Source organism: Zalophus californianus, chromosome 10, assembly GCF_009762305.2.
Source record: "Zalophus californianus isolate mZalCal1 chromosome 10, mZalCal1.pri.v2, whole genome shotgun sequence".
Lineage (NCBI taxonomy): Eukaryota > Metazoa > Chordata > Mammalia > Carnivora > Otariidae > Zalophus > Zalophus californianus.
In genome coordinates, this window is record NC_045604.1 from 73,387,988 (window position 1) to 73,410,920 (window position 22,933).

The 22,933-nt window shown below is 53.2% G+C and overlaps 1 protein-coding gene across 2 annotated transcripts in view; it reads right to left on the reverse strand.

The window, feature by feature from the left end:
* PPL (periplakin) overlaps positions 1-22,933 on the reverse strand; it is a 44,194-nt gene that overhangs the window by 11,895 nt on the left and 9,366 nt on the right. Inside the window, exons 2-11 of one of the 2 annotated variants that reach the window (XM_027613527.1) lie at positions 11,307-11,406; positions 6,621-6,775; positions 5,758-5,878; positions 5,043-5,168; positions 4,908-4,949; positions 3,286-3,447; positions 3,082-3,189; positions 2,025-2,120; positions 720-842; positions 471-617 (exon numbers count right to left, since the gene is read on the reverse strand). In XM_027613527.1, coding sequence (XP_027469328.1) covers positions 471-617; positions 720-842; positions 2,025-2,120; positions 3,082-3,189; positions 3,286-3,447; positions 4,908-4,949; positions 5,043-5,168; positions 5,758-5,878; positions 6,621-6,775; positions 11,307-11,406 — 1,180 coding nt within the window. The remainder of the gene's footprint in view (positions 1-470; positions 618-719; positions 843-2,024; positions 2,121-3,081; positions 3,190-3,285; positions 3,448-4,907; positions 4,950-5,042; positions 5,169-5,757; positions 5,879-6,620; positions 6,776-11,306; positions 11,407-22,933) is intronic. The other variant, XM_027613528.1, reaches the window with a different exon arrangement.

Sequence of the window (22,933 nt, forward strand, 5' to 3'; positions counted from 1 at the left end):
CGTCTCTCTGACCCTCCTCAAGACATTACACTATAGAGAGCAGGGAGGGTCCAGCTGCAAAGGGACATGTTGGGTCGGCCTGATGTCTCAACACTCACCTGGATTTCCCTTTGGGGAACTGCCCCCCCCGCCCCGCCCCGCGCCCAGTCCCTGAGAGCTCAGGGTGGGCATGTGACTCAGGCCTGACCAATAAGAATGGCATCTGGAGCCAAAGTGACTGGTTTAGGCAGGACACAGGACTCAGCTGGTAGAACAGAAGGTCAGGGTGGCTGGTGGGACACGGGGGTGGGGGGGGCACAGGGGTTGGCAGAGAGTGACCCCAACTGCAGAGATGGACAGAGGTTCCCTGAAAACATTATGTGGGTCCCTGCATCCAGCATTGTCACTCCTAAGACTCTTCAGTGACCTCAAAGGGGCAGATCTGGGCCCAGCCTGCCTGGGGCACCCGGGGCACCTGGGTGGCAGCTCACCTGGTCACCCTCAAAGTCACAGAGTGCCTCCACGGGGATGGGCTTGAGCGGTGTCTCCCGGCGGTACTTGAGGGGCACAACCTGCTGCCCTCGCTTCTGCAGGCCCCGCACCACATGCTCGTACTTGTCCAGAGCCTTCTCCTGGTCCTGAATGTAGCAGGGGGAGGGCCCAGGTGAGACCACCCTCTTCCCCAGGTGGGAGCTGCAGGGAGGGGGTGTGGAGAGGCCCTTGCTGGGCCCATCACTCACGTCCAGCTCCCGCAGCAGCAACTCAATCTGGTACTGGTCCTTGAAGTCAGGGCTATATTTCTGGTTCAGGTCCGAGTCCACCTTGTGCAACAGCTCCTGAGCATCCCTCATGTCTTTGTGGAACTAGGGGAGACCAGATGGCCCTATTACAGACAGGAAACCACTAGGATACCTAGGGATGATCCTGGCTGTGTCTACAGGCTTACCCCCCCAACCCTCCCCGTCTGGCTTCTGGGGGCCTCTTGGGCCGGGTGCATTCCCACCAGTCCACATGACGCCACTTTTAGGACATACATATTAAGTGTTCATACATAGGTACTGTTAAAGCTTTAAGTTCTTTTCTATTCCATTCCTCTCTTTGAGCTAGGGGTACCCTGACTTCACTCTACACTTTTCAAAGTCTTGATACATGGAACACAAGCCTCCCCACTTTGTTCTAGAAAGTTCTCTTGCCCATTCTTTAGTCCATCAACTCTGAAATCACTCAGCTGTCCCCTGGGCTGTAATAGTGAATGAGACTCTGAGGTCCCTGTGAAGCTCATAGCCCAGCGGGCTCCAGGCACTGAACCAGAAGTTACACCAGTGTCACCTGAGTTCAAGAGTCCCCAGTCCTAAAAATCAGGTCACCAGCCCTTGTGAAAAATACACATTCCTGTGGAAACCAGCTAGTATCCACCAACGAAGAATGGATAAACACAATGTGATCTGTCTGTACAAATGGACTAGGATTCGGCCATAAAAGGGAATGAAGTTCTGATTCATGCCATGACATCGATGAACCTTGGAAACATCAGGGTCAAGCGAAAGGAAGCCAGACACCAAAGGCCACGTAACCTGTGAGTCCATCTTCATAAATGTAGAGAAGGAAAATTCATAGAGACAGGTTAAAATTTACCAGGGGCTGGGGGAGGGAGGCAGAGAGAAGGGAGTGATTGTTTCATGGGTGCAGAGTTCTTGTTTGGGGTGATAGAAAAGTTCTGTAAACCTTCCCAAGGTGAAGGCTGCACAACACTGAATGAATGACACTGCATCATGTGCTTAAAAATGGCTAAAACAGCAGATTTCCTATTCTATATGTTTTACCAAAATGAAAACCCCACCTCCTTCCTGGGGTCCACAGTGACCCGTGAAATCAGATTCTCCAGCCCTGGCCTCCAGAGAAGACAGACAAGGGCCTGGCAAGCTTGGGGGCACACCCACGTATGCCATCAAAAGCATGGGCACTGGGTGGCTTGGGAAGGCAGCCCTGCTCCTGGAGGAAGCCCTGTGTGCTTCCATCAGTGATGCTCTGGGGCTGATGGGTACCTGGTGGTAGTCTTCCATGTACTTCAGGTGACTCTCCTCACAGATGAGCAGGTTCAGGTACTCCTTCCAATCTGCATGCACCGCCTCCATGTGTGCCTGCCAAGAGAAGGGGGCGGGGAGCAGGTCACTGCTTGGCAGGTGCCTGGGATGCCCAGGGAGGAATGGCAGGATTCTGGACCAGAGAATGGTGGGGGAAGGGGCACCTGGCATCCCCCTGAATGTGGCTCTGACAGAGGCAGCCAGCTTCTTTCCAGGCATGGGAGGAGAAAAGGGACATGTTGAGGAGCCAAGCAGGATTGCCATGTACAGGTACTTGGGTTGTGCACTGCACAAGGGACAAACGGGCTGCATCTCCTCAAAGTGGTGCTTTTAAAAATTCACACAAAGGCACTGTAGAGGGTTGAATGGTATCCCTCCCTTCCCCAAATTCATGTCCACCCAGAACTCAGAATGTGACTTTATTTGGAAATAGGGTCTTTGCAGATATAATTGATTAAGGATCTCAAGACTAAATCATCCTAGATTTAGGGTGGGCCCTAAGGTCCAATGACTGATGTCCTTATAAGAAAAGGAGATGACATACAGAGAGACACACAGGGGAGGTTATGTGAAGACAGAGGCAGAGTTACGAGCGACGCAGCCCCAGGCCAAGGAACGCCACGGACTGCTGGCGACCACTAGAAGCAAGGAGAGGCAAGGAAGGAACTAGAACCTTCAGAGGGAACAAGCCTGCCAACATCTTGATTTCAAACTTCTGGCCTTCAGACTGAGAGAGAGAAAGTTTCTGCTGTTTAAAGCCACCAAGTTTGTGGTCATTGGTTATGGCAGCCCTAGGAAACCATTACAGGTACTGTATGGGGCCGAGGGCCGGACGTGGCAAAGGATGAGATAACGAGAAGAGATAGGGTCAGACAGAGGAAGGAAAGACAACAAAACGGAGAGACAGACACAGGATGCAGGACCCCCATCTTGGGGGCTGCCTGAGTCCCGGCGGCCCACAGTAGAGGCCGCCCTGAGGCCACCCTGGAGGAGGCACCCCCTCCCCAGGCACACGCACCTCAATGGAGTTCCTCCCGGGGTGCTCAGCGGCTAGCAGCTGGTCACCCTCGCTGTGCAGCTTGTTAATTCTCTCCTCTTTGGCCTCCAGGTTCCGGTTGATGAAATTCTGCAGAGGGGGCAGTGGAAGGGGCTCAGCACCCAGTGGGCAGCCCTGTGCCCCCTGCCAGCCCCGCCCCCGATGCCCCAGGGCCCCGGGGCCCACCTCGTACTGGCGCCGGCGGCTCGGGTAGTCGAGGTTGCGGTCACTCCAGTCGTACTGCATGCGGCCCTTGGCCTGCTGGTCCAGCCAGTACAGCTCGTTGGTGCAGCGCTGCATGTAATCCTGCAGCGTGCTCAGGTGCTGCTGCCGAGCCTGGGATGCTGCCTGCAGGGGGGCGGGGGGGGAGGGCAAGGACAGGGCTGAAGCCTCCTTCCACCCCTCCCCTTGGGCCGGCTCTGGCCGGTGTGCGGACAAGCCCAGCTCCACACTTCCTGGCTGGACCCCCTTGAACCAATCACCTGACCCTCCGAAGTGCATTCATTCATTCAGCAACCGTCTATGGCGCAGGTACTAAGTGCTGGGCTCTGCTCCAGGCTCTGGGCACACACCAGTGAGCCAGACAGACAGAACCCACATGGAACGGACTTCCTTGTGGAGCCTCGAGTTTGCTCACGCACAAAACGGGGATGACAGCAGCACTGGTCTCACAGGGTACAAAGACTGTCAAACAGGGGCGCCTGGATGGCTCAGTTGGTTAAGCGTCTGCCTTCAGCTCAGGTCGTGATCCCAGGGTCCTGGGATCGAGTCCCGCATCAGGCTCCCTGCTCAGCAGGGAGTCTGCTTCTCCCTCTGCCTGCCATTCCTCCTGCTTGTGCTCTCTTTCTTTCTCTCTGTGTCAATTAAATAAATCTTGGGCACCTGGGTGGCTCAGTTGGTTAAGCGACTGCCCTCGGCTCAGGTCATGATCCTGGAGTCCAGGGATCGAGTCCCGCATCGGGCTCCCTGCTCAGCAGGGAGTCTGCTTCTCCCTCTGACCCTCTTCCCTCTCGTGCTCTCTATCGCTCATTCTCTCTCTCTCAAATAAATCTTTTTAAAAAACAAAATAAATAAATAAATCTTAAAAAAAAAAAGCCTGTCAAACAGTTGGTGCTCAATAAATGTGAGCAGCTAGAGCTTCCACTTTTGCCTTTATCACGATCCCCGTACAGAGGCTAGGAGCACAGTAGCAAAGTGCTACCACGGAGGGAGCAGGGACGCTCGCCTTTGCTCTGCAAACACGAACAGGAGCGTGCCAGGACCGTGCTGGGCACTTCCGCATCAGCAATCCTAGGAGACAAGACCTCGAAGGAACTCCACTGTACAGGTCAGGAAACTGAGGGTCTGAGAGGTTATGGAGCTCGCTCAGGGTGTCTCTGCCAACGAGGGATGGAGACATCTGGCTCCAGAGCCTGTGCCTCTCTCACCTGAGAGGTCTGAACTGGCCACAGCAAGGAAGCATTTAGGCATTCACAGCGCTTTTAAAAAGAACGTATTTCTTAAAAGTTTTGAAAAGGGAAATAGAAAACCTTTGCTTATAAAGCGCATGGCATTGTATCTGGCACACAGAAGGTGCTTAGTAAAGAAAAAGATGCCGACTGCAGGACGGGCTGTATCCAGGGGACCTGTTAGGGTTTTCCACAAGCACAGAGCAAACTGGGACACCTCTCAGGTGGGGGCTCAGGGTATGATCTTCCCACTCAACCCCTTTCATTCTGTTTGAAACGTTCACTGCACACGCTTCCTGTGCCCACACTCCTGGCTTCCCACCCCCACCCGGCCCATTCCCGGGGTGGGGGGCTTCTCACCAGCAGTTTCTGGTACTTGGCCTGGAGTTCGCTGTCTGGCTCCTGCGGACAGAGCCGGGGACACAGGTCAGGGCGGGACTGCAGGTGTGAGCCCCTCCTCCCCCGGGGCCAGGCCCGCTCCACCACCATGCGCACCTTGCCCCCATCCTTGGCCAGGTGGGGCCCGATGGCCTTGACCTCATTATGGAAGATATTGTGTTGCTCGACCTGGTGGTCCACCAGCGGCAGGTCCGTCCCAAAGCTCTGGCTGCTCAGTTTGTCCTGGGAGGGCGGGCGGAGAGATGACCCACAGAGGGTGGGCTAGGGCCCAGGACTCACAGCCCACCCACACACAAGAACCAAGGAGGGAGCAAAGGGGCCCCAGAAGAGATATGGGGAGTGACAGTCACCTTTACCACCATCGCACCTACACATGTCAGCTCACTCAATTTCACTGTAACCTCAGAGGACTCCATGGCTGTCATATCCATTTTACAGATGGGGGAACAGAGGCCTGGTCAGGGGAGTGGTTGCCCAGGTCACACCACTAAAGGAGGACTGCTGGCTCCAGCAGCTGCCCTTCCCCATGGTGGGGACAGGCTGGTGAGGGCAGAGGAAGAGCATCCGGCCACTCCTCCGAGCCTGCCCGGGACCCCAACAACCAGGGTTGGAGAGCAATCCCAGGAGACTTCCAGTCTCCACCACGTCTGCTGGGTGACACTAGGCTAGGTGCTACACCTCTCTGAGCCTTGCTGTCCTCACTGATGCAGCCATCGGGAAACGTCAGGAACATGACCCTCTGTAAGGCAGGACCGTGGTACCCATGAAATGGCGGGGTCCTCCCTGCACACAGCTGAAGCCAGGGCCGTACCAGCTTTTCATCCACCAGTGCTGCCCAGTTGACCTGCGGGTCCACCTCCTTCACCACCAAGTTGTAGATCTGCTTGTGTTTCCCACGGAGGCTGGTCACACGCTCCTTCAGCTGACGGATGCTGAGTGGGGAGAGTGGCCATCCTGGTTAGTGGGGCCAGTTAGCAGGCCCGCTGCCCATGCCCGTTCCCCCAGGAGGGGCCTCCCACCCCAGACACTGGGCTGGGGCTTTCTGCTCAGAGGCCTGGAAGGACAGGGAGACCGGGGCTTTGGGTTCCAGACAATCACTACCATCCTCCCTCACCCTTCCTTCCCCTATCAATGTTTTCCCAGGGCCTACTGTGTGCCCAGAACCATAGAAGGTTCTGGAAGAAACAGGCAGTTCCACTGCTCTCTGGAGCCTGCCATCGAGCAGGAACCACAGCGGTGGTGTGGGCCATGACAGGAACAGTGCAAGGACTCATGGGGCACCCTGAGACCCTTGCCCCTGCCGGGGTGGGGGGTGCAGAACCAGGCAGGAGGCATTTTGGGTGCCAGTTTATCCACATCTGAGCGGAGGGGAGAGCCATGAGCACAGGAAGCTGGCTGGGCATCAGGGAGTGGGAGGCCATGCTCAAAAGCTTGGAGATTAGACAGCACGATGGTCAGGGACCTGTGGTCACACTATGCCCAGAACAGGGGACATTAGTGCTGTGCCTCAGTTTCCCTGACTACAAAATGGGTCATCATGAGGATAACATAAAGCATTTGGCATGTGTCTAGCATCTAGTTAGCTTTCAATAAACCCTGAGTTGGGTTCCAGAATATGGAGCAGTCCACAGCCCTCCTGCCCTGTCCCAGGAACCTGGAGCGGAGGGGACCTACTCCTCGGCAATCATGTCTCCTTGGGGATGCTTCATGTGCTTGGCAATGGCTGTGTCTGCCTCTAGCACATACAGCAACTTCTCTGAGTCTGACACCTTCTGCAGGGTCACGTCCCGGTACTCGGGCTGTCGGCCCTCCTGCAGCCGGGCCAGGTCCTGTGAGAGTCAAGACAGAAAGGGGGATCGAGGCTGGGGACTCCATGGGCACTGTGGGGGTGGGAGGGGTGGGAGGAGAGGGCCAGCAAGGGGCTCCCAGTCCCACCTAGCCTCTCCTCCGCCTCTCAACAAACAGCCCAGGTACCTATGTGTGGGGTCTCTGGGACACACCTTCGAATGAAGAGGCATGGCCCTGCGCAGCCCAGTCAGATAAACAGATAAACCTCACAAAGGTGATCACAAGTTCATACAAGTTGGTGTTTACCAGGGAAACACACCAGAGGTGGAACAACAGGAACCTGCTGTAGATCTGGTGGTCAATGAGCCCCTCTAGAGGCGGTGACACCAGCTAAGAACTAAGGATGAAAGAAAAGAGTGTTCTAGGCAGAGGGAACAGCCTGTGCAAAGGCCCTGAGGCAGGAAGGCTGGCTGGGGGAGGAAGTGCAAGAGGTACAAGGCAACGGGGCCCCATCTGTCCTTAAAGGCAAATGCTTCAGGGCTCTACACGGCAACGGCACGGCCTCGAGGGCAGTCAGCACTTGTGACAGGGCCAAGGGTGGCGGGGGGGGGGGGAGTGGACGGTGGCCCATCTGGGGTGGCACCTGCAGAAATGGTGAGAGTCAACAGACCGGGTGGATATTTGGGAGGCACCGTCAGTGTCGCTGATGAGCCCAGGGTCTCTGCTTGTTTAGGGAAGAACAATGAACTGGCAGCCAGGACAGCAGGTGTCTACACACAGTCTGTTCACTCACTCGGACAACATTCCTGAGGCCCAGCCACACACCGTGCGGGGCCCTGGAGACCCCAGGCCAGTGGGGGAGGCGAGGACAGACCGGGGACTGGGCTGAAGACAGACCATGGAGGTAACACGGGGGGCAAGGAGGAGCCAGTGCCCACCCCCACTGGGTCTCAGCATCCCATCGCTGCCATGGGAAAGAGGAAGAGGCACCCAAGTGACCCCAAGTGCAGGGTTCCACCATGTCCTAATCCAGAGAGACAGGAAGCAGATGCGTGGTTGCCAGCGGGTCGGGTGGAAATAGGAACAGTACATGAGCACAAGGGTTCTTACTAGGCAATGAAAATGTTCAGAAACCCATTTATGGAAACAGCTGTGCCACTCGGTGAAGTTACTAAAACTCACTCCATTGTCCACTTGAAGTGGGAGCTTCTTGTGATATGTACAATACACCTCAATACACTTGTTACAAGAGCAAAAAGAAGGGAAAGAGGTGATGTGCTTCCTCGTCCAGAGGAAAGAGCAGACTTCCCCTCGGAAGAAGAAAAGGCGTTCAGCCCACCTGTCCCTGGCCAACTCCAGGGAGGCTGAGGGGCAACTGGGGCCCGGCGCGCTGAGGGACTTGGAGGTGAGGCCCAGGGGGACCTGTACCATCTCTCCACCCCTGTGTGGATCTGGCCAGTGGGGGGGAAAATACGACAAAACCTCATGGTTCTTGGCTTGGGTGGAACATTATCCGCTCCATTATTTCCAGCTGATCTGCAGCTCTTGGGCAGTTACAGTGACAAAGACTAATTTTGCAAAAGGGGGAAGTAAATTAATCATTACCTCATTCATGCAAGTGCTGTGTGGGAATGCAAGCCCTCTTGAAACATGCTAGCTGAGATGAGAAAGAGAACATCTAGCTGAGAGATGCCGCGTTCAAGGGTTCACAGTTGGGCAAAACAGATCGATGGAGAGAGAGGTCAGCGTAGTGGTTACTCTAGGGGGTATGGATTGGCAAGGTCACGAGCCAGCTTTCTGGGAAATGTTCTCTATCTTGACCCGAGCAGTGGTTACGTGGGCACTTATGGATGCAAAGGCCCTTAAAATGTAGACACTTTCTATATACCTTACAGAATTTATACCTCCAATAAAAGGTTTTTACGAGTAAAAACAAATCATAGGGACTGATGTAGCTAATAAACTACACACATGCTGACAGGCGGATGAGTGATAAAGCAAATCCAGCAGCTGTTGCTGGTGGAATCTGGGGGGTTAGGGACATGGATGTTCTCTGTGAAATTTTTTTTTTAATATTTTTATTTATTCATTTGAGACACAGAGATACAGAGGGAGAAATAGCACGAGAAGGGGGAGAGGCAGAGGGAGAACCAGGCTCCCCGCTGAGCCAGGAGCCCGATGCGGGGCTCAATTCCAGGACCCTGGGATCATGACCTGAGCCGAAGGCAGACGCCCAACCATCTGAGCCACCCAGGCGCCCCATCTCTGTGGAACTCTTTCAACTCTTCTGCACGTTTAAAAATTTGGATAGAGAGAGAAGGTCATTATTGTACGATTAGGTTTATACGAAACACGCAGAAGTAAATCCATCCACAGAAAGCAGATTATTAGGGTTTCCGGGGGCTGCAGGGAGGGGACATGGGGAGGGGCTGCTGTTGCGTATGGGGTTCCCTTTGGGGGAAGGGAAACGTCTTGGAACTAGAAGGAGGTGGTGGGTGACCAACACTGCGAACGGTGTACAGGCCACTGACTTGCACGCTTTAAGTGGTTAATCTTATGTTATGTGAACCTCGCTTCAATTTAAGAAACAGGAACATTCAAGAGAACTTATGGGTAATAAAATGAACAGTGACATCTTCCGAGAAATGAAAGGGATGGAAGGAAAAAAAAAAAGAAAGCAAAAGATTAGTCCATATGGTCGTCAAAGCACGGTTTCTATTTTCAGGTTTGTTCGTCTGAAGTTAAAAAACAGTTCAAAATTATCCCCCAAGTGCATGCTTGTTATTGTGAGCCATTACTCTAAGCAAATAAAAATGAGAGCTCGAGACCCTATTCTCTCTCTCTCTCTCTCTCTCTCTCTCACACACACACACACACACACGCGCGCGCGCGCACACACAGGAAAGGGTCAAACAGATACACCAAAAGGTTAATTGCCGATCCATCTCTCTGGTGGTGGAATTATACAGGATTTCAGTTTGCTTCGTTACACTTTATCAGTCCTGAAAGATTTGTAACAAACTCATATTACTTTCATTAGGACAAAAACAGACACACCCAAAAAGCTGTTTTCATTTAGGAAAGAAAATAGCACGGCGCCATGCGACAAGGGGATTGAAAACTCCGCAGAGGAGCCGGGACGAGGTGGCAGCCCAAGGGACAAGCTGTGGGGCTGGCGAGGCACTGAGGCAGGTAGAGGCTGGTAGAAGGGCAGGAGCGGGCAGGAAAGGAGCCGGGGGAGGGCCCCTGGCAGGAAAAGAGAGAGCGCCACTCGCCTTTCCTGCTCTTCCCCACACCTCCGTTCCTCACTGCCGGCTGTACCATCCCCAGCGCATCCCGTCCTTCAGCTGTCTGGGCTGCCGGTGGCCTGGCCCCCGGGCCGGTGGACACCAGCGTGGGCAGGGGGAGGGGCAGCCACAGCTGGGCCAAGCCTTGAGCTCGCTCATGACCTGTCCACCTTCTGTCCCCCACTCCTCTTGACCCGCCTCTTGGTCACCTCCTGGGTAGGAATGCAGATGAAATACAGACCATCCAGTTAAGTTCAAATTTCAGATAAACAATGGATCACTTTGTGGTATAAGTATATCCCAAACAGTACATGGGATATACTTCTATGAGAAAAGAATTGTGTTCTGAAAGTCAAATTTAACTGCATATCCTGTATTTTTATTTGCTAAATCTGGCAACCCCGCCCCTGGGATGCTTCTGGGGCTAGCTCTGTCACAGATGAGTCACCTCGCACTCTCTGAACCTCAATGTCTCCAGCCACAAAATGGATATAAGCTCAACCGCCCTGGGCTGGTGCCTCCAGCAGGGGGATGATCACCCTGGCAGCTCACAGGTATCCCGCGTGGTAGAGATTCCTCAGGAGAACCTGCTGCTCAGAGCGGTTGTCAGCCCATGTCACAGAAGAGCAAAGGGCGACACAGAGGGAACATGATTTGCCTAGCTACTTTTCTCTCTCTTCTCTGTCAAAGGAGGATCGCATGCATCTGAGCAATGGCAGGGGAAGTATAAGAATGAGAATATCGATGGTAATAGCAAGCCCTGCAATACACCTGCATATCACTGAGTCTTTACAGCAGCCAGGGGATGAGGGTGATCGCTTTTACCCTGTCGGAGGGAATCACGTGCACAGAGAGGTACGGTGACTTGCCTAAAGTCACACAGTAAGTGGCAAAGCTGGGATACAAGGCCTGGTTCCTGAGACCATGGTTTTCCTCCAGACAGGGTCCATAAGCTGCAGGAACTTAGCCCCCAGGGTAGGGGGCTGACATTAACAGCAATAATGAGGTTTCTCCATCTCAGCACTACTGACATTTGGGGCTGGATCATTCAGGGGGAGATGGGCATCCTATGCCCTGTAGGGTGTTTATCAGCATCCCTGGCCTCTACCCACTAGATGCCTGTCCACCCCACTACCCCAGTTGTGACAGCTAAAAATGTCTCTAGATGTGGCCACATGTTCCCTGGGGGCGGAGAACCCACCCCCCTCCCCGGTAAGAACCCTTGGGTCGGGCAAGACCCTGGTCCACAATAGGGCTGGCAACACGGGGGTGGGGGGGCACTCACGCTCTGCATCTTGGCCTCCGTGTCCACGATGTTCTTCTCCACCTGGTCGGCATTTTTCTGTAGCTGCTCAATCAGCTCCGACAACTCCTTGTTAGAGATGCTGCAGAGAGAAGATACAAGGTGGGCTGGACCTGCAGGGCGTGCCATGTCCCCACCAGCCTCAGAGGGAGCCTGGCTGCCCACCCTATCTCCTGCCCCTGCCCTGGGGCGACATCACCAAACCCACAGAAACAAGGCAGCTTGGGGCGAGAGTTTCTAGTTTTCCATTTTAGCAGAACACCTTTACTATGTTTTTTTTTCCATATTTTTTATGGAGACATAATTCACATACTATAAAATTCACCCCTTTAAAGCCTGTAACTCAGTGGGTTTTAGTGTATTCACAAGGTTATACTGATGGGTGTCTGGCCCTGCCTCTGTTGTTGCTTTCTTTCAATAAAAGAAGACACAAAGACCAGAGAGAGAATGCAACTTGGCCAATGTCACCCAGCCAGCCAGTAATGGTCAAGATTAGCACCTAAGGGGCGCCTGGGTGGCTCAGATGGTTAAGTGTCTGCCTTCGGCTCAGGTCATGATCTTCAGGCCCCGGGATCGAGCCCCGCATTGGGCTTCCTGCTTAGCGGGGAGTCTGCTTCTCCCTCTGGCACTCCCTCTATGCTCTGTGCTTGTTCTCTCTATCTTTCAGGTAAATAAATAAAATCTTAAAAAAAAATTAGCACCTAATTCCCCAATCTCCATTGAAAACCCTTTTGTACTGACTCCACAGTAGAGCCCAAGCAGCCAAGCACCCAGAGGTTTCATTCCACCTGCACTCATTAAACATCTACTGTATGCCAGGCCCAGCAGTGCACACAGAAAAAGCCTCACCCTCTGACTGGTCACCCCCTAGATGGGGAGGAAATGAGCATTTACAGAAATAGTCACACGACTGAGACAGGCATGGAAGCTAGGGTTACCCAGAGGAGCCTCCTGGCTGGCTGGGTGGGAATGGGGCTGGTCACTGAATGCTTCCTGGAGGAGGTGGTGGTTGCTAGGTTCTGAAGGATAAGGAAGAGTTTGGGGTTCATGGGCAGAAGGCTTCAAGGGAAGAGGCCACAAAAAAGGTGGGTTCTGGGCATGTCCATTGGAGGGGGGGCCAGGGCAGGGCTCTGGATCCTCAGGCTGAAGGGGACCACCACCTCCTCACACTGGAATTCCTCAGATCAAGGCCTGGGACCACCTCTTGGGGCACAAAACATTCAGATTCCCAGGCACTAACCCAGACCCTCTGGGTCTGGATCTCCAAAGCTAGGCCTGAGAAACTGTATTATTATTATTGCTCTTGTTATTACAGGTTCTCTAGGGGACCCTGATCCCCTGCGGAGTTTGAAGTCCAACACTGCAGGTACTGCTGGTATGGGGAGGGGCAGGTGTCAGTGGGGGGCAGAATCAGGCACAGCAAACAGAATCTGTGAGTCTGTCCATCCATGTCTCAAACCGTGCCCGAGAGCCTGCTCTGTGCCAGGCCTGGATGCGCAGGAGCTAAGGAGGGGAGAGAAACAAGACCCAGGCCGCACCATCCGCCAAGTCAATCAAGGGGGCAGCCTTTCCCAAAGTGGGTCCCAGGAACCCCAGTCCTGTAAGTCATTCCCAGAATGAAGGCTTGTGAGTCCAGGCAGCTAGGAAAACCTGGACCCTTGAGAAGTCTATGAGCCAGTAAAGGCTCTGAGCAGTCCTGCAGTGCAGAAAGCTGGTATTCAGTTGGAGAGGCAAGGAAGGCTCAGAAGAAGGGACTGTGTGTGGAGGATCTGAGTAAGGAAGGGTAAAGGCTGGGCTGCCAGGGCATGGACTGAGCCCACAGCCCCCACCCCCTGGCTGGTCAGACCACATGGAGAACATGAGTACCTCCGGGCCCCTCCCCTCCACCAAACCACTGACCCTCAGCCTGGCCTGCTGCATTCAGATGTAGCGAGTCTTAGACCAAATATTTAACCCATGACTGCTCATGTGTCATCGGGAAACTGAAGTGTGGATTAGGTGGGGGGCTTTGGCTCGGCCCAGCCCCACCTCAGGGCATGGGCCCAGCTCCCAAGCCAGCCCCTTCACTGGGTGGGCAGTGTGAGGAAAGCACCTTCTGGACCCCCACCTGGACTGGCCCATTATTCCAGCCAAAGCCCAGCACCAGAAAGGGGACAAAGGACGTGGGTGGAGCAACCGGTCCCAGGAACCTGGTGCTCCTGGCAGAGGATGAAGGAGGGCTCTCTGTGGGAGCTTCTGGCCAGACAGGCATGCGTTCCAGGTGCAGTGGGGCCATTTGCAGCTTGGACCATCTCAGGCAAGCACCATACCCTCGAGGTGCCTCTGTTTCTCCATTTGTCTACAAGGGATGCCCACCAAGGCGTCATGGTAATTTGACGCTTCCTGCACATGCTTCACCAGACATCAGACATGTTCATAGGTACTGCCTCAACAACATCCTTACCCTAAGCCCTGGGGGAGGATTGTGTGTCCCTTTACAGAGAGTTTATAGGAAACCAAGGCTCAGAGATGTCAAGGTGCTTGTCCAGTGTCATACACCTTGTGAATGGGGCACCAGGACTCTCTGCTCAGGCAGTCTTGCTCCAGAGGCCACTTCATCAAATACTGGCTCACAGCTACTCATAGGGGCGTTGGGAAAATCACAAGCGCATGTGTAGCAACCACCACCATCACCAGAATAGTATGAGCTTGTATTTCACGTGCCAGTCTCTCTGCTCATTTCTTAATCTTCATTACAATCCTGTGAGGTAGGTGTTGGCCCAGTGGGTCATCATATTATTGTCCCCACTTTACAGATGTGGAAATGGAGGACCAGAGAGTTTTAGTAACTTTCCCAAAGTTACACAGTAATTAAATTAAATGTTAGAGCCAGAATTCCAACCCAGGCAGGCCCCCAAGTTCATGCCATTAGCAACCCCATTTGACAATCCTGCACGGCTCCCAACACATCCTAGGCATGGACTGCCAAGTGCCCTAGACCACAATGGGATACCACTTCTCACCCACCAGGATGGTGATAATCAAAAAGACAGACCATAATGATTTGGTAACAAGGATATGGAGAAATCAGAACCCTCACTCACAGTAGGTAGGAACTGTAAAATGGTGCAGCAGCTTTGGAAAGCATCTGGAAGTTCCTCAAAAAGTTAAACATAAAGTTGCCACATGACCCAGTAATTCCACTCCTAAGTATCTACCCAAGAGAAATGAAAGCATAGGCCACACAGAAACTTGAACGAAACACAAATGTTCCTAACAGCACTACTTATAATAGCCAAAAAGTTGAAACAACACAAGTGTTCACCAACCAATGAATGGATAAACAAAATGTGGAATATCCATTAAATGGAATATCACTCAGCAAAGAAAGGAATGAAACACCAACACCTGCTATAGCGTGGGTGAACCGCAAAACCATTACGCCAAGTGAAAGCAGCCAGACACAACAGGTCACATATAGTAGGATTCCATTTACATGAAATATCTAGAATAGACCAATCCATAGAAGCAGAAAGCAGATTAGTCGTTGCCGGGGCTGGGGTGGGGCTGGCAAGTGAGCACTGAAGGGTATGGGGTGTCTTTTGGGGGGTGATGAAAATGTTCTAAAATTGGTTGTGGTGAGAGTTGGGTAATTCCGTAAATATACTAAAAACTAACTGTATACTTTAAGTGAGGGAATGGTATGCTATGTGAGTTATGTCTCAATAAAGCTGATACCAGAAAAGTTGGTAAGTGCCATTTCTAAGTGATAGGGGCTTGTTTCTTCTTCCCCCACCCCCTTGAGTGTTCTTCCTGCCTTCTATCCCGTTTTCCGTGGAGGCTAGACCAGCTCCAGGCTACGCCCAGCTGCCTAGAAGATGCTAGTTAACACACACAGAGTTGACCCTGTGCCCACCAGTGCTAAGCAAGTCACATAGAGATGAGCTCCTTTAATCCTACCACTGCTGAAGTTGCACTGTTCTCCAATTTTACAGATGGGGAAACTGAGGCACTGACTCAATAACTTGGCTCCAGTCCGCTGCCAGGAAACAAGGAGAGCTGGGGTTCTAATCCAGGCCTCTGGGGCACAGTCCTAGTACTTATGCCTTTTGGGTTTGAGGTCCTGAATGAGAGTCCCCACAGGGTCCTGCATTCCGGCCAGGAGTGCAGGAATGCAGGAACGTGGGCAGGTCAGCAACCTGCAGGGAAGGGGCACAGATCCCAAAAGGCCTGGGAACTGGCTTGGCCAGTCCAGCTTTTCATCTCACTAATAAGACCCATGGGGGCATCCAGACAGGGCATCGGCCCGACTGATGGAGACCAGGATACACCCCTTCCCCACCACCCCCGACCAGTCTTGTCCCACCCACGGAGACGACAATCACCGGCAGAGCCAGGAAAGCCAAGGTGCTCCCACCCCAGAGAGGGGAGGCAGGTCTGAGTGACATGCTGGGAGAGGGACACACCCAGCCTCCCTCTACTTACTCAGAAGTTTAACACGGACACAGGTTCTAAGGGCAAGTGGCCTTCCGTACTAGAATGTGGCTTGGAAGTCATCCAGCCCCACCTGCTCATTACACAGATGCACAAACTGATGCCCTCAGAAGCAAAGGCACCTACCCAAGGTCATGCAGGAGGCAGCTGGTGCCTGGAGTCAGACAGGGTTCAAATCCTGACTGCACCAGCCATTGGTGTAAGCTTGGAGGAGCTACTTTATGCTTCTGAACCTCTTTTACCATCTGTAAAATGGGAATAGTCCATCCCACCTAGTTAAGTGAGGTGGGTGGGGGAAAGGTCAGGGGCACTTCTGGAAACACCTGAATGAGTTTCAAAGACCACTTTGGGGTTCAAGGACTGAGCTGGAGGTTCAGGGCAGCCTCTGGAGTCCCAAAAGCAGATTAGAGATCACTTAGGTTCACAAGTGGAATCTCCCTGGTTTCACCAGTGCCTAACCAGTGCGGGGCACGTAGGAGACATTCAACAAATATTGTTCAGTGAAGGACCTCGAATTACCAGGCCCATTGCAGGGGCTTCACAAACGGTGAGGATGACCGCTCATCCACACAACATGTATTCACTGCACTTTTACACCCCATAGAGGGTGCCCTTCACAATGCACCTGAGGCCTTATGGGGCCCCTGTGCATGGGGTTCTGCCTGTGGGCTCCTGCTTGCCAGTCATGCCTGGTCCTGTAAAATAGGTTTCTTCTGAAAATCAGTAAATTCACAGTGGCGAGGACAGAAGGTTCACATCCCCAGGGGGAAGGCATATCAATACAGTGGAACCACCTGACACCGGGGACCAAGGAGGACACAAGATTGCCTCCAAGGAACCCTTCTCAGTATATGACCTCCATCTCATGGTTAGGGGCCAGCAGACAAGCCCAAGCTGAGGGACGGTTTACAGAACACCTGACCAGCCCTCTTCAAAAGTGTCAAGGCCATGAAAGACAAGGCTGAGAAACCATCAGCCTGGAGGAGCCTAAGAAGATGGGACCGCTGAATGCAAAGTGGGGTCCTGGAACAGCCTAAAGACATTAGGGAGAAACTGAGGAATTAGAAACAAGTTCATAGTTTATAAAGTTTCCTTCCAGATTTCTGGGTTTTCCAGCAGACCCCTACAGGACACCTTGGTGATGGGAATGGCATCTAGGACACCCACCTGTGGACAGGCAGGGAGGAGGTGGGGTGCTGTGACCCAAGACCCCACCTGGTAGAAGCTGGTGGGACTAGGGACTCAGCTGTCCCCACAACAGCCCCCTCAGCCCAGCCCGGTCCAGCCAAGTGCTGCTGTGTGCGTCGCACAAGCCAGGTTGGGGCGGCGGTCCCCAGCAGATTTGGGCCCATTTCTCCAGAGAATCAGCCCTCATTTTCTTCTCCTGGGCGGATGAAGCCGGGGTCTGGCACGGGCCCAGGAGGGCCAGGGTCATGTCCAAGGCATGCCGAGGATACCTTGTGGGTGAGGACACACTGAGGGACAAACAAGGGCCTTTTGGGTCTGAGCCTGCAGGCACCAGCCCGGAACAAGTGCCTCTTTTGTGTCCCAGGAAGTACTCAGAGCACTGGAACCACAGGGGGAGAGCCTGAGAGCTTTAAATGACACCAGGTACTCCCATTCTGTCACCAGGAGTTAGAAACTCAATAACCACAGTCCAACCTGCTCTGCAGGTGGCCACTCAAGCCCAGGAGGTCAGCAGCAATATGGGGATCTAGTCAGCGAGCCAGCAGGGGTGCCGTCCAGAGAAGTGGGGACAGAGGTGGCACCCAGGTCAGTTACACACCACGGATGGAGTATATGAGCAGGAAAAGAGAACACAGGCATCTCAGGGGACCCTCCTCCTCCCCCAATCCTACTGCCCACCTCTCTTCTTGCTTGAATTTTGTGCAGGAGCTCCTTTCCCTTTACCCAGCTGGAAGGGCAGTATGGCCTGATGGTTAAGCACCCAGACAGAAGGCAGCAGGCCTGCATTTGAATCCTGACTCAGTCCTTACTAAGCTGTGAATTACTTAGCCTCTCTGAGCCTCAGTTTCCCCATCTGTCAGTGGGGGTCATCTCAATATGCATGCCACAGGGCTCGGCCAGGGGTTAAATGAGAGAGCGCTGTTGTATGGGGGAGCCCAGGCTCTCTGCCTCCACGTGGGGTCACTGTCCAGGGATCTGGGCTCCTTTTAAGGAGATGATAAAAGCCAGCAGCCGAGACCTGATGGCGGTTCACTGGCACCAGGGAGCTAAAAAAAAAAAAAGACCCCAGGCCAGCACACCATTCACACTGATCCTCACGCAAGCTAAGACATGCTCTGGCTCTGCCTGGCGGATCTCGCCTCGTCCAGGCATGGGAAATTCGCAAGTAACGTCAATATTTGGAAACGTCTCCACCAATCCCTGCAGAGGGAGGCTGGTGTATATACATGGGTAGTGAGACTGCTGGGAGGATTCGGATCCCAGGCCTGGTCCCACTGAACTGCCTTGGGTTTGGGCTTAGAATCAGGTTTGGGATTTGAAGGGTATGGTGTGTTTCCACCGAAGGGTCTCTGCCGTTCTGAGAACTCTCCCCCATCTGTAGGAGGGAAACCACAGAACGGGAGGGCAGGGAGGGCCTGTCTACCTGGTTGTTCAAGCAGAACCCCAGAACCGCCCCAGATCCCTGCCTTTCCCTTCCCAGTTCCACCTGGGAACAGATCTCCTGTGCCTCCAACCTCCCTTTGTTCTATGGTCTCAGCCTGATCAAGGCTGCTACCTCTCACCTGGACCAATGCAACAGCCACCCCCAACTGTCTCCCCGTGCCCATACTCTAGCTGCCTCCAACCAGCTTCAGCACATTTCAACAATGCAACCTCATCTTACCACTGTCCGGCCTCCAACTTGCCAGGGCTCCCAAATGCTCTGAGAATAGAGCTCAAACTCCTGCCCAAGGCCCATAGGACTCCCTGTGCCCAGCCTTTTCTGCCTCGGGGCCCTTGTACCAGTGGGGACTTTCCGGGGGGGGGGGGTGGTTCTGTTTGTAGATCGCCTCCAGGACCACCCTGGCTAAGACTTGGTTTACTCACTGCATGCCCAGCTGACCCACTCAGATTCTCTATCTCCTTCCCAAGCTCAGAAGCAGGAAGGACCTGCTTCCCAGCCTCCTACCTCCAGGAGGGACCCAGGCCCTCCAAGAACACCGTGAAGGGCCAACCCTCCAGCTAGCAGCTACCCTTGCTGCCTTCAGCTCTCCGTGCCCAAGTCATGCTGAACCAGTTGGCCCATTTTCCTCTCTATCTTGCCTGCAGGGAGGGGGCCATCCTGGCACATGGAAAGAACATAGGGTCTGGTGTTACTCTGACCTGGGCGGGCTCCTTACCCTCTCTTTGTCTATTTTCTCGTCTGTAAAATGGTGATAAGAATCCGTCCCACCCCAGAGGGTTGAAACAATTCAAGGAGATAATCCTTGTAAAGCACTTTGGATGTGGCAGTCACATGGCCAAGGCTCAAGACTGTGCCCCACACAACGCTCCTCCCAGCAACAGTGCAATGAGCCGCGCGGGTGTCTGGCGTAACCAAACGTGCTATTTCTCCTACCTACCTGAATTTCCTCATCCATAAATAGGGTTATGGTGTCTACGTAGGGAGCAGCAAAGAGAAAGACACACTTCACAGGTGGGGAACATCCCCAAATGGGAGTTCATATTGTATTGCTTTGAGTTCAAGGCTACTACTGTCCCATAGGAATAGGCTGCAAGCCACCATTTGTGGTTTAAATTTTTCCAGCAGCCACATGAAAAAAGTCAAAAGAAACAGGTGAACTTAATTTTTATATGATATGTTATTTAACTTAATATATCTAAGAAATTATTTTGACAGGTAGTCGACAGAACAACATTATTAATGAGATATTTTACATACCATTTTCATATTATGTCTTCTGAACCCTGGCATGTAGTTTTAACTCACAGCACAGCTCAGCTTGTTCTAAGCACACCCCACGTGGCTAGTGGTTCCCAAGTAGGACAATGCAGTTTTAGGGGATTCTGTGGCTTCCGGCCACTTTGCTCTAAGCCCATCGGTTCTGCCATAATAAAGCTGATGGATGCTCAGAGCATCTTGTGGTCCTGCTCAGAGCCTGGTACCTAGGAACACTCAACAAATGATCATCCCTTTTGCTCTCTGTCACTCTCCCACCAGACCTACACAGGTTGCCCAGACACCTGCCCCAAGGCCAGGTCCGGTCTACAGATTCCTGGCTGCCTGACTTCAAAACATTCCAGGGCTCTCAGCTGCACCCAGCCGAGCATGGTACCTGTGTGTAGAGGGCCAGGGCACGTAAACCACAGCCCAACGCCCTTTCCCCAGGCCCCCAGAGCTGCAACATCCCTGCCCACGGCATATGGCTCGCTCCCCGCCATCCCCCCCTTCAGGCTGGGAGAACAGCCTCTTTCCTGCCCTGGTCTCTTTCAGGACCTGCCACTCTGGGGAAGAGATCACACCCCCAGAGGGGTGCTGCAGCCCTGCCATAAGCCCCTGTCCCCAGCTGTCCCTGCCTGCCTAGAACCACTCTGTCCCCCACCAGTCACAACTCAACTTTCTCTGTGTGTAGAGATAGGAAGGGGTGGGCACAAGGCCCGTCTAGTGGGAACTGCCCTTCCTCCTTGGCCAGGACCACCTAGCCTTCCAGGCCTGAGTCAGTCCCCATGTTCCCCTTGATCATGTCTACCCGTCCTTCCCTTTGGGGGTTAATTCTGTTTCAGTGGGTATGCACAGGGAGCAGGGGAAGGGTGGGCAGGAGCCGTCAGCTTTGGAATGTCCGGAATGCGTAAGAGTGCACACCTCTTCCCAGAGCCCAGAGCAGGGGCCTGGCTGCCTGCTGGCCAGGGTCATCCTCTTCTGGGTCCGGCCAGCCAGCCAGGGCAGGAGCAGCTCTCCGGGGACATCCAGACCTGCTGGGAGGCTTAACCTCTGGTGCTGGGTGTCCCTCGGCCCCCATTTTCTTTTGTCCCTCCCTCCCAGACATCTATCCCATCCTGACACAAAGGCACACACAGTAGGCACTCAGGAAATGATTGCTAAACACTGAGAGCACCTGCCAGATACCTATCACCGCCCCCCTACCCCCCGCAGGTCCTTCACAACAAGATCCATTAAAATCTTACAGTCCTGGGAGAAAGGCACCCTTACAGTCATTGGACACTTCTCTTTTTCAAAAGATTTTATTTTTAAGCAATCTCTACACCCAATATGGGGCTCGAACTCACAACCCCAAGATCAAGAGTCTCACACTACACCAAATGAGCCAACCAGACGCCCTCATCGGGCACTTTTCTTAATCCTGCCTTTATTAGACTATAAATTTTTGGACAATAAGGACGTACTCATTTTTTTAAGATTTATTTATTTATTCTAGAGAGAGAAAGAGCCCAAGTGGGAGAGGGAGAGAGAATATGAAGCAGACTCTGCGCTCAGCACAGAGCCCGACACGGGGCTTGATCTCACTGATCTCATGACCACGAGATCATGACCTGAGCTAAAACCAAGGGTCGGATGCTCAACAGACTGAGCCACCCAGGCGCCCCAGGACACACTCATCTTTCAGGGGGCCCTTTTTTGCCATTAATTCCAGGCCTTGCATAGGTTTGGGGCTCAATAAATAGGTATTGAACTGAGCGGACTTTTGGAGGCATGGCCACAATTCCTATCCCCCCATTTTTCAGATGAAGACAACTGCGGCTTAGAGGGTATGAGAAACCCACCTGAGGTCACACAGCTGAGAAGTGGTGGTGCCAGGATTGGAACAGGCTCCAGAGCCACCTTCTCAGAACAAGGGTGACGGGGCGCCTGGGTGGCTCAGTCGTTGAGCGTCTGCCTTCGGCTCAGGTCATAGTCCCAGGGTCCTGGGATCGAGCCCCGCATCGGGCTTCCTGCTCGGCGGGAAGCCTGCTTCTCCCTCTCCCACTCCCCCTGCTTGTGTTCCCTCTCTCTCTCTGTCAAATAAATAAAATCTTAAAAAAAAAAAACAAAAAAACAAGGGTGACAACAATACCAATCCACAGGGGCACCTGGGTGGCTCAGTCGTTAAGCGTCTGCCTTAGGCTCAGGTCATGATCCCAGGGTCCTGGGATTGAGTCCTGCATCAGGCTCCCTGCTCGGCAGGAGGCCTGCTTCTCCCTCTCCCACTCCCCCTACTTGTGTTCCCTCTCTCACTATCTGTCTGTCAAATAAATAAATAAAATCTTTAAAAAAAAAATACCGGGGTGCCTGGGTGGCTCAGTCGTTAAGCATCTGCCTTCGGCTCAGGTCATGATCCCAGGATCCTGGGATCGAGCCCCGCATCGGGCTCCCCGCTCTGCAGGGAGCCTGCTTCTCCTTCCCCCACTCCCCCTGCTTGTGTTGCCTCTCTCGCTGTGTCTCTCTCTGTCAAATAAATAAAAAAAATCTTTAAAAAAAATAAAAATAAATACATAGATAAAAAATACCAATCCATGAAATGACAGGGAGACGTTGGGGAGACAGGACGAAGCAGCAAGGTGTTCACCCCTCAGGGGAGGCCTAGTGATTTACATCTTGTGGGCACCTGTCTCGGTACAATTAATCCCAGTAGTTGAGTAATAGTGGTGGCAACTGACTCAGACATTCTCCTAAGATGCCACCATGAGGGGATCCCAATCTGTCCCTCTGAGCAGGCCTTTTGGGAGAAGCAATCAACACAGAGGGAACACCTCCCTGGGTTGTACCCTGGCCCAGGGCCTGACACATGTTTCCACTTTGATCCTCATAACAACCCCTCCAGGTTGGTACTATTATTGCTCCCAGTGAACAGACTGAGCCTAGAGAGGAGGGGCAACTTGCCTGGGGCCACTGGACTAGTAAGCATCCAGACTGGTGACTGCTGTCACCCCAGCCAGTTTCCTACATAGTCAGTCACGGCTGAATAAACTTTCACCTCCACCCCCAGCTCCTTGTCATCTCTCCACCGCTCTTACCCGCCTGGGGACAGGCCCTTCTCTGTTACCAACCCCTGAGACAGGAGTTGTTAACATGCTATCAAACGTCTGCTCAGATCAACACTTACTTATTTATTTTAAAGATTCTATTTATTTATTTGACACAGAGAGAGACAGCGAGAGAGGGAACACAAGCAGGGGGAGTGGGAGAGGGA